At 40.1% G+C, this 18,988-nt stretch overlaps 1 protein-coding gene across 1 annotated transcript in view; it reads right to left on the minus strand.

Moving 5' to 3' along the window:
• Window positions 1-18,988, minus strand: part of STK39 (serine/threonine kinase 39) — a 292,241-nt gene that overhangs the window by 208,422 nt on the left and 64,831 nt on the right. Inside the window, exons 2-3 of the mRNA XM_025405116.1 lie at window positions 18,826-18,938; window positions 2,461-2,569 (exon numbers count right to left, since the gene is read on the minus strand). Coding sequence (XP_025260901.1) covers window positions 2,461-2,569; window positions 18,826-18,938 — 222 coding nt within the window. The remainder of the gene's footprint in view (window positions 1-2,460; window positions 2,570-18,825; window positions 18,939-18,988) is intronic.

Genomic DNA, 18,988 nt, shown 5'->3' on the forward strand with positions numbered 1-18,988 from the left:
TAATTAGTATTCCAAACCCCTGGGTCAGTTTAAAAACCAAAATTACCTGGGGGTTTGACATTTCTGAAGAATTAACAAACGGCTTACCTCAGGACCTGAATTTGGCTCTAGGCTCTTTATAATTAACTAAGAGGATTGAGCTTCCCCATCAGATATAGCTGCCTGCCCCTCATTAAGAGATTCAATGTAATGAAATAGAAGAAAACAAATGCATATTTTTCCCCAGAGAGGGGGAAAAAACACTCTGTTTATTTGTTGACTCATAGATTTTTGTGTCATTTAAAAAATGGTAATTGCAAATACATTTTCCTTTTATTGTATAAGGATATACCATACCAGGCATGCATGCATTTCTGCCCTGCTGAAAGAAAAATGAGTAAGAGTCCACGTCTGCCCACATCCTTACCTGTAGAAACCTGTTTAAAACCTGTTCTTACCTAAAGCTCAGAGAGGTTAAATTGGACTCTTAAAAAGACAAAGAAATTTTCTGTCAGATCCTCCTTAGAGAACAGAAGATTCTCAGCTTCATAAAAGCAAAAGGTAAAATCTTCAGCTTGAGCAGAGCACTTGGGACTATTCAGCATCTCAAGTCACCAGAATTTCTCATTTCGTCAGAGTTGGTAGAACCCCACAAAAAGAGAATGGCTTAAGATCATCTTGTTGGCAAAGCACAAGTCCCTCTGCTGAATGAAGGGGCAGTCCTAGCACTCAACACTGCAGTCCAGCTCTGGCAGGCTTCCTTTTTCTTTTCCTTTTTTTTTTCTTTTTAATTAAAAACTGAAGTAGGCACTCAAGGAAACAATGACTAATAAGATTGAGGAAGACTGAAAACAGAACAGAACTAAGCTCTCCAGTGCTCCCCACCGAGACCTACACAAGCAGACTCAAGCCAATTACAATGCCTTCGTCACCTCATTTCTGGGCCTCTGCTTGATCCAAGAGAGTTTCTTTTTAAAAAAAGGAAAACATTAAGACACCTCCTTCGACATCTGCAGATTAAAATGGGCTCTGTCATATAAATTCTGCTATGCTAGTTTTGGGTTGTCCAGGCACAGCAAAATGTTCTCCTCTGATCCTACACCATACTTCATGTCTCAGAAAGATACACAGGGAATGAAGCCCTCAAAAGAGAACATACCAGAGATGTGGGTATGCTGGGTGTTCCCAAGGAAATCACTTGGGCTTTCTAAGCTTCAGTGTCCATGTGTGCAAAACAAAAGTGTAAATACTTGCAGCACCGCATACTAATTTTTAAGTCAACCGATTTTAGAGTCACAAATTCCAGCACCAACATTTATTATGTGTGTGACCTTGGGCAAGTTGCTAAACTCCCTTGAGATTTGGTGTAATTTCTGAAAAACAGGGATGGTGACACAGGCCATTCAGGGATATTGTCAAGATTAAATGTGGTAAGGTCAGTAAATTGCCTTGGACAGGATCTAGCCACAGAGTAAGTGTTCAAAAAAGGGAATGGTTATCATTATCGTTCCCTCTCTGATAGTGATGTTAGAAGATTAAAAGAAATAAAATACAGGATGTGAAAGCACCTTATAAATTAAATTGTCAATGGCTTGCATCACTGCAGGGATCTGAAGCTAGAGAAAGGAAGTGACTTTCCCTTCCCAAATGCAACAATAGGATGAGAATAGTGCCACTTCTGATCAACACTGCAAGTGAGTATGTAGCACACATTTCTCCCCATGTTAACTGAAACCACATTTAGTGAACACCTACTGGGCGCCAAGTTCAATGAATTCAAAGTGCATTAGACGATCTTCACAAAGTTCACAATCTAAATATGCACTGTCCAATACTGGAGCCGTACAAGGTGATTTAAATGTAAGTTAATTAAAATGGAATACTCAGTCCCGCAGTCACACCAGCCACATGTCAAGTATTTAAGAGTCACATAGGATTAGTAAAAAGTAGATAGCAGCACCTCAGAACATTTCCATCATCACAGAACATTCTAATAAACGGCACTGAGATAATTCAGCAAACTGGTTAAGGACCTGAATAATGTTAAAAAGAAAGGACTCAAGGAGAAAGGACTGGCTAACTTTTTAAAAAAAAAATAAGCGGTGACTGTGGAGAGGATGTGACCTTTTAGGCCCGAGAACATGGAAAGAAAGGAGAGATGCAAGGCTGAGAAAGAGGACAGGTCAGGGACAAAGGCATGAGAGCGCATAATACATTCCAGGGGCTGCCTCTCAACCTAGAAGGTCGAGCATTTCATAACTGGAGAAGACGACACACATATTCTCGGAAGTTAAGTGAAATTATGAAAAGCTTTGAGGTCAATGCGAAGCAATCTGGATGTTATCCTCTAGGCAATGAGAAACCAAACAAACTTTCAAACACAGGAGAGAAAGGATTCAATCTAAAGTCTTCTCCAATATGCTGGTTCCAACAAAAGGAGAGAAAACAAGCAAACAAATAACAACAACAAAATCCACTTACCTCCGCTTAGTAATTTCATGACCAGCCAAAGTTCATCTTTGACCACAAAAGAGGTGTAATAGGTCACTACGTTGGGATGGCTGCACTGACTCATGGCTTGAATTTCTTTCTATAAAAAGAGCAAAACATGACATAGTACCATGGGGTGAAAGGTGGCAAGCAAACACAAGTGAATCACAGTTGAGTACCTGGGTAACTTTCCTACTCGAAAGCCTACCTGAGGGGCTGCCTAAGCCACTACTTCAAAGAAGGTACATAAGGACCCACTCTCTCACCGCATTATCAACTCCGATTAGAAAGTTCTCTACAGGAGACCACAAAGCCCTGTGGGCCAGCCACTGGACATAGGAACTTCAGATCACTGTTATCACCCAGATGACCCCCCAACTCTGCCACCACAGAGCCCTGCCATGTAGGACTAAGAGCCTCATACCTGAACTGAAGGCTTGACAGGGAGATAAAAGACTGGGGAAGTTACTAGGACACCTGCATCCTGGTGCCAGCCTGAACTCTGGTGGATCTTAGCTCCTCCCTCATCCAAAAAACGACAACAAAACTGTCTCTGTTTCTCAGGACTGCTGTGATGGTAAATGAGAAAATACATTTGAAAATGCTACAGTATTATTTCCCAGCTATCTACCATAGTAGATATTCCATTAAGTGAAAAAAAAGGAGGTGGCAGGGAAGAGTGCAGCAGGCGAAGTAAAATAAGCTTGGGAAACATCAGATACTACATCTCATTCTAAAAGAATCACAGGGAATATTAGTACTGTCAAAGGCTCTGAGAAGTCCTGCAGTAGATAAACTGCCACAGTTTAATCCATATTAACAAAGCAGGAAAAGAATGCTTTGTAGGTCACATCTTGGAAACACTGCTATAGAGAATAAAAGTTTTATATAAAGACATAAAACAACAAAGCTGGGAAATAAAACAAATGGAAACTTTCAATAAACCACATTTTTCGGGAATATTCAGTTTCATATTGATTTCAGTTTGTCCTTTTAAGTTATTGTCAGATGACTCCATAAAAGCTTCAGTCTGATGTAACTCTCAATCAAAGGTACCAGACCAGTGTAACTCACTTTCAAGGTACTATCCAAAAAGGACAAGAATAACCTAAAGGATCAAAGAAAACTCATTTTTGCTATTATGTATTAATGATGAAAGAAGAGTACTTTATGCATCCTATGAATATATTCAATAATAATGAGCTTTGCATTAACTCAAAGTTACCCAAGTAGAACATCTCAATTTGGGCTGTTATCTTTGCATGTCCAGTACTGCCTAATCCTCATACTACTAAAAAGATCCTACATATCCAACAACTTGGCCAAAATTCTGTAACATGTAACACTTACATACGTTCCTTAATATATATGTTTATTTAAAGTGTTTTTGACTGGGAGCAGCGGCTCACACCTATAATCCCAACACTTTGGGAGGCAGAGGCAGATGGATCATCTGAGGTCAGGAGTTCAAGACCAGGCTGGCCAACATGAGGAAACACTGTCTCTACAAAAAATTAGCTGAGTGTGGTGATGTGCGCCTGTAGTCCCAGTGACTGAGGAAGCTGAGGCACGAGAATCACTCGAACCTGGGAAGTGGAGGTTGCAGTGAGCTGAGATCGTGCCACTGGACTCCAGCCTGAGTGACAAAGCAAGACTCTGTCTCAAAAAAATAAAAAAATAATAAAAATGAAGTGCTTTTAACCAAAGATAATTTTCTATTTTCTTTTCAGTATATAACCATGTTTTTCCTTCATCATTCCCCTCATCCATTGGACTGATTACAGGTTTTCTAGATCTGACACTTTTCAATTCAGCAACTCTTTTCCTTTGAATAACATCTGAAACCTGAGGTCCAGTTTCCATCTGTTTCCGGTATTAGGTTCTGATGCCATAAGACACTTCTGAAGGAGAAATGGAACACTGCCCCGGCCACTCCTATTTCAAGTCAATAGCATCTGCTCAGTGGGGGGATGGCCCACATTGAAGGTCTGCAGCATTAGGTAGGGTCCAGTTTAAACAGATGCCTAGTGTTCAAAGAAATGTCTCTTAATGCAGCTGTGCTCTAAATGTAAGTGAATGCCTTTCTAGTGCTGTAACTCCAAACTTTTAAATCATTTATCAAAATGCACAAAACAACTAATGGTCATACAAAAGGAAATTCTTTTGCATTGAAGGCAAGGTTGAGTCAGTCTAGAAAAACCACTTTTTAGTCCTCTGCATTTAGATGGCCAGTATCACTTCCCACCCAGAGTATCAGGTTCTCTGACTTTGCAGTGAGTGAGTGTGTGTGTGTGTGTGTGTGTGTGTGTGTGTGTGTGTGTGTGTAACTCCTTTAGAAAACCTATAGATATAACTTAGCAAATTATATTTCTTCAAAACTCTGAGTCTTAGAGACACCATCTGGACATTAAAAGGTTCCAGAATTTAAATAAGTTGGGGATGAGGGGTCACAGATACCACCGTACCAACACAACCACAGGAGTAATATAAGGACAGGTAAAAGAAGGGGCAGGGGGCCTGAGGGTGGCTTTGCATCAGTTTGATCACTCAACCTCACATTCTTCTTCCATGCAGCTGAGCCGTCCCTCTTCACTTCTTGGCTAGGGGGTCCATGTCCCCAACTCCTGCACCAACCATTGTCCTGCACAGCAGCTTTTCCACGAGCATCAATGCTTAAGGACAGGAGAAACTTGCCTTAGGGAGAAACACCTGTCGCTCTGTCCTGGGATATGACCTGTGCTATCGCTGATCCCCAGGATAAGTAATATTTCCACGTAGAAGAAAGTAAAAGCCCAAAAACTAGAAATCTTTCCACAAAACTATCCCCTCCATTTCTTTTCAAAACAATCATGGGTGTTATTTGAATGCTCCCTTGGTAACAATCTATCAGTTAAATTATCTAAGCTTTTCCTAATGCCCTAACCTCATTCATGTGGTTAGGAAAAGACATTTATCCCCAAACATATCTGTTTGTCCCTATCCCTAAAAATGACAAAACTATGGACTAAAGATGAACAATGTGAAAATATAAAAATGTTTTAGCTGATTCTTTCGACTGAATGAATGGGTTCTAACATCCTAGTCTCTTAATTAGGTCACAACCCAAAGGAGGAGTATGAGTTAAAGTGGTGCTTGTCTAATTTGGATGGGCATGCAGATCACCTCAGCAACTGGCTAAGATGCAGATTCCCATTCGGAAGGGCTGTGGTGCCGCCTGAGAATCTGCATTTCTAGTAGGCTTCCATGTGATGCTGATGCTGTGGGCCCAGAAACCAGACTCTGAGTGGCAAAGCGATAGACTGAGCTTTGAAAGAAGGCAGAGAGGAAGGTTGGGGGATGTGAGAGGAGGGACACAGATGACTGCAATGAAGCCCACAGTGTCAAAAGTGCCCAGCAGGGGGTCTGGCCAACAGCACTGCCTGGCTAAGTCTAACTGGAGGAGAGTCTAACTGGAGGAGAGGGGTAAGAAGCAAAGCTGGAAATAAGGGAGACTGTTGTACTAAAGTGGTGTGAATTTCGCAAGGCCAGAAAAGGGTAAAAACTACATTGAGATTTAAAAAAGAAACGCAAGCAAACAAACAAAAAAACCCATGAGGTCAAAGTTGGGAGAAATTACAGAACTCTGAAATCCAGGCAAAACATTTGCCAAAAATATAGCCAAGGAATCGAACACAGTGGCTCCCTTGGAAAACTAGGAGATGAGACTCAGACATGTCACAAGCGCCAAACCAAGCCATGGCACAGTAGTTAATCTTCTCTGAGGCGGACAGAGCTGTTCCTGCAGCTCCATCCGAAATGCATCACAAGTGAAATTTCACAAGAGTGGGAAGACCAACCTTAAAATGGGGTAGCATGGAAGATCCCCTATCCATCTGCTAGAACTGAAGTGGCAGCCACAGCAGTACCCCTCTGCAGGGAGCTATGTGCAAGAAAGACATATCAAAGAAGGCCACCCACACACTGCTGTTATGCCAGCCCTGCAAAATTTGCCAAACCAGACATTATGTGTGACATGCTAGGTATGGTGAGGAATACAAAATATATAAAGTATCCTACCCTACAAATATGAGGTGTTGGGAGGAAAAAAAACTTCCCCTTCCCCCAAAAAATAACAGAACTAAAAAAAAAAAAAAAAGGGAAAAAAAAAACTTAATTTTTTTTTTTAGACAATCTCGTTCTATTGTCCAGGCTGGAGTGCAATGGCGCAATCATAGCTCACAGAAGCTTCGACCTTCCTGGCTCCAGCAATCTTCACACCTCAAGCTTCCTGAGTAGCAGGGGTGATGGGCACGTGCTATCACATCCAGCTAATTTTTAAAAATTTTTTGGAGAGACAGGGTCTCACTGTGTTGCCCAGGCTGGTCTCGAGCTCCCCGGCTTAAGCAATCCTCGTCCTTGGTCTCCCAAGGTGCTGAAATTACAGCTGTGAGCCACTGTACCCTGCCATAACTAAATATAATAAGAGATTTTCTCATATTGCTATACGGCCTTTCGTCTCCCCACAAAAAAAAAAAAAAAAAGAATTCCTCCTACAAATAGTACTGAGGCCAATCAGGAACTGTGATTAGCAAGGATCTGATCCCCCAGGATCTACTACAGAAGGGCTGCACTCTATGTCACAGCTGGCTTGGAAGCTTGGCTTTGCCATTTACTGGCTTGATTACTTAGGCAGGTTATCCAACATCTTTGAGCCTGTTTCCTTTTCTGTAAAAGGAGATTACTACCATCTACATGAGATTATTGTGAGGCAGGGGAAATGAGATGTATAAAACTCCTTGCAGAATGCCTAGCACGTAACACAAATGTTCAAAGTTAATTCAATCTGTTCAATGTCTCATTTTCTTCTTTGCGTGTGAGCATCCCCCTAATTTCAAATGTCCCAATTCCTGACTTAAGCCTCAAAGGCACAGAGACAGACCATGGCAGCAGACCTCACTTTTTCCAATAGAAATGTCACATGACACATCTGTTGGCCCCACTGGCTCAAGGAGTTTGCTGTAATACATGGATAGGTCATTTGGTAATGAATTTTTAACCTCTACATTATTCCAATCCATGGTTTTCCTAATTCGCCTTGTATTTAATTTATACCACCTTGTCATACTTCATGTATCCTGGTAAACTGCCTCAAACTCTTTTGGAATAAGGCATCTAAACAGATACTTATGTAAAGGGTTCAGAACAAAGAGAAATAGTACAAGTTTAAATATATAAGAATTAGGAAAAAGTTAAAACCTGATTTCTTTTGTTCCTCAGACCGTAAGATTCATAAAGCACTAAAAGGAAAGAGATTTTGTTACTGAAAGGGAAGAGTTAAATAATTCTGAATTCAAAATATTAAACTATACTTAACCAAATTTGCATATTTTACAACTTACGTAAATCCTAAATAAATTCTTCTTTATCTGATAATGATGGCAAAATATCCTACTCAAGCACTTAGTTAAGAAATCAAACCTACTCAAGCTCCAAAATTGTTTGCAGTTAAATCTGAGGAGATACTTCTAACTTTATTCTAAAGCAATGGATCGCAACCTTGGCTGCATATTGAAATCACCTGGGGAGCTTTGAAAAACACCCACGCCTGAGTCCCGGCCCCAGGAGGCTGCTGTAAATTGGTTTAGGAGACAGCCTGGGAATGAAATTTTTCAGAAGCTCCCAGGTGGTTCTAATGTGCAGCTGAAGCTTAGAACCCCTACTTGCAAGTTAAGTGCTGAAATGTATTTTTCCTTCAATGACATGGTGAGAGAAACATCTAGCTCCCAGGCACATTTCCCCACTGCAACATAATCTACAAAGGAAATCTATATATGATGTACAAATACTATCAAATAAAACATCTACTTCCAAATGCAAGAGATGACCAAATACATCTGTAAAATGTATGCAATACCCTCAAAACATTTAAAGAATTCTTTAAATGGTATAGGAGTAATCTTGTTAAATAAAAACACTTTTCAGAAACTCATTCTCCAGCATGCACTTCTTTTAGCAGCATTATGAAAGGTAACCTAATCAATATTCACAAATAACCAAATACTGTAAGTAGCAGGTTTAACCAAAAACAAATTTCAATGATTTCAAATGTCAACCAAGACATGGAAGAACAGGATTAACAAACCTCTTAGAAGAGCAATGTATTTTTCTGGACTTTCATTTTCAATCATGAATATGTCATTGCGAATTTATTTATTTTATTTATTTATTTTGAGATGGAGTTTTGCTCATTGCCCAGGCTAGAGTGCAATGGCGCAATCTCGGCTCTCTGCTTCCTGGGTTCAAGCAATCCTCCTGCCTCAGCCTCCCAAGTAGCTGGAATTACAGGTGTGCACCACCTAATTTTTAGTAGAGACGGGGTTTCACCATGTTGGCCAGGCTGGTCTTGAACTCCTGACCTCAAGTGATTCACCTGCCTCAGCCTCCCAAAGTGCTGGGATTACAGGAGTGAGCCACTGTGCCCAGTCATGAATTTTTTTAATTGTAAAAAATGATATACCATTTATACAGCAAACTCTTGCCTCCTTTATAAGTACCAGCAGAGAAAAACCTATTCAAGGAAGAGTCAAACATTTTGTCTTGTACCACTTACAAATCAAGCAACGAATATCCTTTGCCACTTAACTTTACAATTATTTTCATGTGATTTGGTATCTGAGTTTAACCAAGTATAGTCCAATGGAAGGCAGTTTACAAATGGGAACTAGGTATTTCGAAGAAAGAGAAACACTTTTAAGAAATCAGGAAAAGGGAAGCATAAATTTTGTGATAGCCTTAACTGGTGTTTGTAGAGAAGTTTTTAAAACTAGGGAGGAGCAAGTTATAGAAGTGTGAAGTGTCAGGGCAACTGGAGGTCTGGAAAATCTCTCAGAAGTAGCAGAGCAATCCCGATGGGCAAACATCTACTTGCTAACAGAACAGAATGAATATCCCAAGGCCTACTTGCTTCGTTATAGTATCATGAAATTGGGTGCTCTGCAAAAACTGTCTTAAAAAACTAAACAAATTTGCTTGAAAATGTAGAAGTCACATGTATAGTTATTTTTTCAAATGAAACAAGGGGGAGAAAGCAAAAAATACAATAGTGATATTGAAATACTACATGAAAACTCAATAGGAAGGTGCCATTTTTTTTTAAAGTTAGCTAAAAAAGTTATTCAACGAACAATAATCATGTTTTTTGGGCTCTAAAAGTGCTGAGGGTGCCACAGTGGAATCAGAATCAGACTCAGGTATGAACAATCGCTTTTTTTTTTTTTTTTTTTTTTTTTTTTTTTGAGGCGGAGTCTCGCTCTGTTGCCCAGGCTGGAGTGCAGTGGCGGGATCTCAGCTCACTGCAAGCTCCGCCTCTCGGGTTCACGCCATTCTCCTGCCTCAGCCTCCGGAGTAGCTGGGACTACAGGCGCCCGCCACCTCGCCCGGCTAGTTTTTTGTATTTCCTTTTTTTTTTTTTTTTTAATTATTATACTTTAAGTTCTAGGGTACATGTGCATAACGTGCAGGTTTGTTACATATGTATACTTGTGCCATGTTGGTGTGCTGCACCCATTAACTCATCAGCACCCATCAACTCGTCATTTACATCAGGTATAACTCCCAATGCAATCCCTCCCCGCTCCCCCTCCCCATGATAGGCCCCGGTGTGTGATGTTCCCCTTCCCGAGTCCAAGTGATCTCATTGTTCAGTTCCCACCTATGAGTGAGAACATGCGGTGTTTGGTTTTCTGTTCTTGCGATAGTTTGCTGAGAATGATGGTTTCCAGCTGTATCCATGTCCCTACAAAGAACACAAACTCATCCTTTTTTATGGCTGCATAGTATTCCATGGTGTATATGTGCCACATTTTCTTAATCCACTCTGTCACTGATGGACATTTGGGTTGATTCCAAGTCTTTGCTATTGTGAATAGTGCCGCAATAAACATACGTGTGCATGTGTCTTTATAGCAGCATGATTTATAATCCTTTGGGTATATTACAAGAAAAAAACAAACAACCCCATCAAAAAGTGGGCAAAGGATATGAACAGACATTTCTCAAAAGAGGACATTCATACAGCCGACACATGAAAGAAGGCTCATCATCACTGGCCATCAGAGAAATGCAAATCAAAATCACAATGAGATACCATCTCACACCAGTTAGAATGGCAATCATTAAAAAGTCAGGAAACAACAGGTGCTGGAGAGGATGTGGAGAAATAGGAACACTTTTACACTGTTGGTGGGATTGTAAACTAGTTCAACCATTATGGAAAACAGTATGGCAATTCCTCAAGGATCTAGAACTAGAAGTACCATATGACCCAGCCATCCCAGTTTTTTGTATTTCTTAGTAGAGACGGGGTTTCACAGTGTTAGCCAGGATGGTCTCGATCTCCTGACCTCGTGATCCGCCCGTCTCGGCCTCCCAAAGTGCTGGGATTACAGGCTTGAGCCACCATGCCCGGCGAACAATCGCTTTTTGACCATGAAATTGTGACTAGGAATACTGAAAAAATTCAAGTTGAAGATGTCATTAAAAACAGAAATAGATGGTCAGCCTGGCAGCATGCACCTGTAATCACAGCTACTCAACAAGCTGAGGTGCGAGGATCACTTGAGCCCAGGAGTTGGAGGGCAGCCTGGGCAACATAGCCAGATTCTATCTCTTAAAAAACAAATAAATAAATAAATAAATAAACAAACAAACAGAAACAGAAACTGGAAGAACTTTTCTTGTCAGTCAAATTGTACTGCTGGAAATCTGGAGGCCAACTTTTACCACTGCTGCTGTATTTGGGTTCACCACCACACAGTGACAACGTAGGGTGTAATGTGTCTTCTTTTTGTGGTATCCTCTGTGGCACCCTGGATACTGTGTGCCATCTGGGGTTCTGCCAGGGAACAACCCGCCTGCAAAAGCGGCACAGACTCCTTTTCATACTCTCCAACCTCCCCCCTGAGGATTCCACAGCCCTCCTTCTTCAGCAACAGCTTAATTAATTATGGAAATAACCAAACCAAAATAAGAACGACGATAACAGAGGAAAGAACTACAGCATTTGTCTCAACCTAAGCAACATTTTCCTGAAGTCTAGGAGGATGGCAAAGGTGAGATATTCAAAAAGTGAGATGTAACTAAAATTATATTCAATCTGGGCATGTCTTCCCCATTTTCTCCTACTCTGAAAATGAGCATGTGCTAGGTCCCTGTTACTGAAAACATATAAACCCCAAAACGTAAGTGTTTTTGCAATGTAAATTTTTGCTTACTTTTTGAAAAAATAGCATGAGATGTTAGACATTTTAATGAGCTATTTCTAACAAATGTAGAAAACACTTAAAAGTAAATTCAACTAGTATATTTAATTAGTATCTGAATAAGCTACATTATAACTTTTAAACTTGATTTTCCAAAAATAAAACATTTTCTCCAACCAGAATATACATGGTCCTAAGCTAATATAACTTTAGTGCTCTAAAAATGTTAGTTTTCATATACAGTATAGCATGTATTCTCTAATTCCTTAAGAATGTTTTTGTGCTTTCAAAATATCCAAAAATTTTCTATTTCCAATCCTGCCCTCATTTGGACTATACTTGGATAAACATAAACAACAAATTATGTGAAAGTAGTTACAAAGCTAAGTTGCAATAGACAGATAATAGTACAAAATTTAATGGCGAAGACTTGAAATGCTCCAAATAGTACTGCAAATTATATTAAAATAATTACAAAACTAAGTGGCAAGAGACAGATGACAGAACAAAACTGAATGATTGAAACCTGAAATGCTCAAAACAATACTATATTCCGTGAAGTAGGCTTGCATGTTAATGCTATATTCTTAATGTAAAAAACTCTACAGCAAATAGCCAAATGCAATTTGTTACCACATATAATGAAGAATGAGCTGGGATATGAATTATTAAATGACTAATTAGAAAATTGTTAACTTCAAAAAGAATGGAGACATACTTTCGTAGATGCAATAAAGAAAACACACACATACAAAATTATACTGTTTCAGGGTCAACTTAAAAAGATGAAGTTTTTTAATCACTTCTTTCTAGAATAAACAAGATTTGCAAAAGTATTAACATAATTTCATAAATTTGCTAAAACACTGCAAACAAGGTTTTGAGAGTCAAACCCCCCCCCCCCCCCACCCCCCGGGCTTAAACCTCAATTAAAAGGAAGAGGAAAAAAAAACTTCTCACTAGAGGAACTGCTCAGAGGTCACCAAATCCTTTAATTTAAAAAGGATGAGAGCAGCCTGCATCAGATAATGGTTAGGGATAACAGTTCCTCTCAAATGATCATCAAGCCATGAAGATATCTGGAGCTTCATTCTCCAATAACCCACAAATCATTGCTAACTCATTTTTCTAAGGAGAGGGAGGGAAGGAGGGAGGGAGTGAGGCAGGGAGGGGAGGAGGGAGGGAGGGAGGGAAAAGTAGATGAAGAGAAAGGAGAAACAATAAAACAACACTACAGCAGAAAGCAAAATGAGGGCAGTGGCTTTGTTCTGAGGAAAAAGTTCTTGATTTTATCTATAAATATTGTCAGTGAGATAGACCAAAATCCCTAGAGAAAGATGATACAGGAAGAAAAAAGCAGATGCCAGTTGAAGACTATTGAATGACAGAGAAACTCTTTCATTATGTTCGTAGGAGAAAAAATGATATACTGTGTACCGAAATCTATGAATTTACAGTAGATTTCTGCTATCATACCGTAATGCTAAAGTGACTTAACTCTATCCTGAATTATTGTGCATGATTTGCTAGTAATTAGTATTTTTAAGTGAATTGAAAAGGGGGTTTTGTTAAAAGAATATACTTTTAAATAAACAGATTCACAGCACTTGGGTAATAAAAATAAAATTTTGCCAGAATTTCTCATCACACAAATAAGGACCAGTGGTGAAACTGATTTTTCCAAAATGAGCAGTTCTGCAGGGGAGTCAAGTAAAGAAAGCAAGTCCCCTGACCCAGGGAGTTCCTTTCCTTCTATCACAAGGATCAACATTCATTACTTTTCTGTAGCCAATGTTTTCTTGAAATGACTTTGTTCACATATTTTTAATGAGCATTACATAATTTCATAATGTAATCACTTAACTATTTCTTTCCTTTTATTTTTTATTTATTTATTTTTTGAGACAGAGTTTCGCTCTTGTTGCCCAACCTGGAGTGCAATGGCACGATCTCAGCTCACTGTAACCTCCGCCTCCTGGGTTCAAGCAATTCTCCTGTATCAGCCTCCCGAGTAGCTGGGATTACAGGCACGCGCCACCACCCTGGCTAATTTTGTATTTTTAGTAGAGACGGCGTTTCTCCATGTTGGTCAGGCTGGTCTTGAACTCCCGACCTCAGGTGATCAGCCCACCTCAGCCTCCCAAAGTGCTGGGATTACAGGCGTGAGCCACCCGTGCCTGGCCTCCTTTTATTTTTTTAATGACACAAATGCTTTGCCTGGTCCCTGGGCCACTTCTCCTATGGCTCTCCTGCCCTTGAGAATTAAACTGTCAATTTTGATGGCATTGATATATGTGCAGGAATGAGCAAATAAGGCTGAATTTTCTGTGAATGGGTACCAAAGGCAGACTAGAAATATGAGAACTTGAGGCAATAGGAAAAAATTAAAAGGCATCTATTTAAAGTCAAAAAGTCAAATAAGGTTATGAACCAAAATGTTCATCAATCTCTGGGTAAGGTAGAGTAACCTGAACATCACAAAAAGTAGGGTTAGGGTAAATAGAAGAAAGGACTATTATATTTATGGAGTTCATTTTGTCACACTAGAAGAAAGGACTGTTATATTTATAGAGTTCATTTTTTCACCGGGTGACAGAGGCTGAAAAGACACATGACTTCAAGAAAAAGCACTCATGTAATGGATTTTAAGGGAAGTCAAGAGTGGCCCAGCACAGCATCCCTAGCCTTAGAGGTTGACCACAAACCAGAGAACCAAGCTTTTGCAGGAAACCTCAAGGCCATCTTCACACACAATATACTAGTCTGCAAGACAATGGGTCAGACCCATTGAGCAAGTCTTAAATTCCTATTGGAAAGCAGGAACTCCCTCAAGGGAATACATATTAGAGAAAAGTAAACTGTCTGGTCATCTGCTAAACCATTTCTGGGCAAATAAAGACAAAAGGTCCAGAAAGACATCCCTTAGTTCAAAAATCTCACCAACCCAAAACAAAAATGAAAAGACTCATTCACTAGTCTATGGTCTCCCCCTAAAATAGGAATCCACTCTGTTTTCCCATCACCTAAGTCAGTGCCTAGCATCTAATGGGGTTTGATAATTCTGGTGTTAACAAGTTCTGCTCTAAAACTGTAAGTATCTCCTAGAGAGCATTAAACTAGTTATAATCAGTCAATTTACACCACCATGGGCCTCACAAATCTGGAGCTAACCCCAAACGTGGGGTTAACAAATTTCAGAAATTATCAAAGCATCTATGTTGGCACAGTAAGGAATACAGAACAAACCAGAACATATCCTTGGCTCCTGGAAAACTAAACACTAAGATCATTATACCTTCAGAGATCAGAATACAGTTAAAGGCCAAACTCCAAAACATACATGAAAATTCAAAAGAATACATAAAAAAGGATTAGATTGATTGCTATTAATATCATACCAAGAAAAACATTTATTTGGGAGTGTTTTTTTTTTTTTTTTTTTTTTTTTAAGACGGAGTCTCACTCTGTCGCCCAGGTTGGAGTGCAGTGGGGCGATCTCGGCTCACTGAAGGCTCCGCCTCCTGGGTTCACACCATTCTCCTGCCTCAGCCTCCCGAGTAGCTGGGACTATAGGTGCCCGCTACCACGCCCAGCTAATTTGGGAGTGTTCTAATCTAACTGCTGTTAAACTAAAATTAATTTTTAGTGGGCATAAAGCCTTATACTCTCATATACACACCCAAAAGCCATCCTTTTGATGGGCTTAAGCATAATACAGAAACTCAGTAAGTATTTACCAAATAAATAAATAAATAAATGCCTATTTGATCTGTAACTAACTTTACAGAATATTACAGTACTCATTTCAACAGTATAAATTTGAAACATCAATTATTTAGCACCAATGATCTCATCTAACACTTCTTTTCCTCTCCTCATTCACAGAGAAGCTGACACTGTAATTAGCACTTCCCTTCAGAGATGATGACCACTTGACTCCTTCAGCAAACCCTGGATCCAGCTCCATGACCTACGGGAAACTCAACTGACAGCCCCTACCACATAAAGAAGTCGAGTTCAGGCCCAGTGGTCTAAAACTGTTGTGTGCCATCGCTTCTGACCTGTGTGTGTAAATCCCACTTTATTATGGGACAAACGGAGTGGGGACAGGAAGGGGACAGGTAGTAGATGGGGGCTGAGCTGGGAGTGGGGGTCAGGAGGTGATACAGTGTCATCAAGAGAAAAACATGTCCCAGTGGCCAAAACATAGTTGATAATTGTGACTTCTATGACATAACACTCTCACAAGAAAAGATCCCAGTGGCCATTGTTTCTTCTAAGAACAATGGTTTCCAGTTAACACATGGCCAGTCTGTGAGATGATGCAGTGCACTGACCTGTGTATAATACACACTCACGGAATTAAAGGATTATTAGGATACCGGATGTCCAAACACTGCCACAATGTGAGCCCTCTGAAATAATAAAACTGCAAGCAACAGCAGTATTAGACATTGAAAAGATGACAGCAACTCTGCTCCACACAATCTCATGTGCCAATAACTGGGCCACAAAAGCCTGGCAAAATCAGGCAGCCTATACTCTGTAAATTCTACTTATTTTTGTTTGAAAAGAACCTGGGAGTTGTACATCCTAAAGAACCATAGCCATTTCCCCCCTCTCTAAATATATCAACACACCAAAAGGTCAAAGGTTCAAGGGTAGGAAAGATCAAAGCAACAAATCAATATAAAATGAAAAATAAACAATGCAAATATATTATATTCTATTGCAACATGGGCTTTAAGGAAAGAAAATAAGAATGAGAAAATGAATTAACTGCTAATAAGCAAACTCATAAATCCTAAGACCTCAGACGAATGAAGCAAAGCACAAAGCCACAAAAGCACCAGTCCTTTAGATAGACAGCTCTACCTAAGTTACAAGTAGCTCCAAATGACACTGCTATGCTTATTGGTTCCAGGAAAACAAAGGAAAGAAATCGGAATGACCAGCCTCCCTGCTGACCTCCACCCAGACGCTTACACAGTTACCATCACTGGACACTGACTATGGAAGAAACGCCAGCAGAGGGAAACGTGAAGGCTATGGGCAACTGAGGGCTTGGTAGAGACCAGAGACCAACCCATCAAACCAGAAGGCAGGCTCCAGGACTGTCAGGCACAAGTACACACAAGCCTTACATATATTCTCTACCAATATTCTGCTAATGGCAAAAAATGGCTGAGACTTCTAATAGAACACCACAATCAAAGTATCAGCCGGGCACGGTGGCTCACATCTGTAATCCCAGCACTTTGGGAGGCCAAGGTGGATGGCTCACCTGAGGTCAGGGGTTCAAGACCAGCCTGGCCAACATGGCGAAACCCTGTCTCTACTAAAAATACAAAAATTAGCCGGGCATGGTGGTGCATGCCTGTAATTTCAGCTACTCGAGAGGCTAAAGCAGGAGAATCACTTGAACCCAGGAGGCGGAGGTTGCAGTGGCCGAAACCGGGCCACTACAATCCAGCCTGGGCAACAGAGTGAGACTCCGTCTCAAAACAAAAACAAAAACGTAAGTATCATAGGCAAACTCTTGAGTGATACATCCAAACAGTACATACATTTAAATGTGTACTCCAAATTTTTTTTAAAAATGTTAAAGTACACTTATGCATGGTCACAGAATTTCAGGATTCCTAAAGGGATCTTAGAAGAAAACTTCCAATTCAACTCTTTTTAAATCGCGCTGAGCTGTTGTGCAACTCTACTAAAGCCAAAACAAGTTTAGTGGCAGAAGCAGGACCCAACTCTCCCCACAGTTTATAAAATGCTTTTTCCAACTCAGAGAAAGTGACCTTGAAAACCGGTTGGGTGACGAAGGCACAATATTACTGGTCACTAAGATAGCAAGCAACAGACAAGCAGCATGCAGTAGGAATTTCAGTAAGAGCAAAGAACAGCTGAAATTTCAAGGCGGGTAAAAGCCTTAAATGTATGCAAATTTCAAAAATTAACATTAAATTGTGGTAGCCCTGGTTTTCTTCTGAGTTTTAGCCGGCAATCCATTGCTTCAATAAAACCCAACGAAATCTATGCATTGTGTAGCCTAATTTAAAATGTAAGGCCAAACAGATCTGGAAAAGTACAGCTTTATCCTTGTACTTAATTTATACTATAGTGCACCGTAATTAAGCCTAAAATAAAAGCTATATTCTGAGTAAAGACAAAAAGCTCTTGTTAATGACATTCCATTCTCAATGTAGACTGTAACAAAAGGCTTCTTCATTTGCAGCCAACTGTCATTATACTTTGTAGCTTGTATGGAGCTACTGGACTAATATTTGTACTGGGATTAGTGTGGGGATAACCAATCAGTTAACTCCTCCACTGCGGTTTTCTATTATCCTCAAATAAATGGCCAAAAGGGAAAAAAAGAAAATTGGCCGGTAGAACAACAACGATATTTATGAGATTAAACCCTCAAACCCTTCACAGTTTGCCGGGCAACTAATAACCATTTGCCAAGCTGTTCATTTAATAATGAGTCAGCTAAGCCAAAAGCAAATGTTCCTTCAACCAACCATTGCTACTATAGTCATATCCACACTGACAAGCTCCAATTATTTATATGAGGTACTCATTTAGAATAAGTACAAATTGCCGTGTTAAGAAAAACAAACTCCTCTCATTAGCCAAATGCAAGCTACAGAGCATTTTTTAAAAATAACTCAAATTTGTGTGATGCTATAATTTATGAAAGCTAAAATGACCAACAAATAGTTTGGGGGGCAACTTCCATTTGTGTCACACATTCTAGACGGAGGGCCAGAAGCTCACCATTCAAAACTGCAGTCGGTAATCCTGACATGTTAGGTTATGCCACAGTGTGTGCCCTTGATACAGCAAGTGGAGTGCCAACGCTGAGGCCATTCTCACCTTGGGATTACTTGAACTGAGCAAAATACTGTTTCTCAAAGCAAATGAAGGTGTTCATTATCCGACACAATCACAAGGTATAGTCTCATTAATCTGGGGAGCAGGAAGTGGTAGGGGCTGCTTTCCAAGAAATGCATATGTCAAAATAGGAGATTAACACCTTTCTCCCAACCATCTCCATATACCCATAGGTTAAAAAAAGCAACCCGCAGGTATTCCCTGCACTGTTACTTACTAATAGTTCATCCATACTGGTCTGGCATTTTTCCAAGTTGATCCGTTTTATTGCTACACGTTCTTGCCTGGGTTTGCACAGGGCTGCTTGAACCACAGCAGTAGCTCCACTGCCTGCAATGAAATAAAAACATCAGCGATCAAATGGCACACTGTGAGGTTAC

This window comes from Theropithecus gelada, chromosome 12 (assembly GCF_003255815.1).
Source record: "Theropithecus gelada isolate Dixy chromosome 12, Tgel_1.0, whole genome shotgun sequence".
Classification (NCBI taxonomy): domain Eukaryota; kingdom Metazoa; phylum Chordata; class Mammalia; order Primates; family Cercopithecidae; genus Theropithecus; species Theropithecus gelada.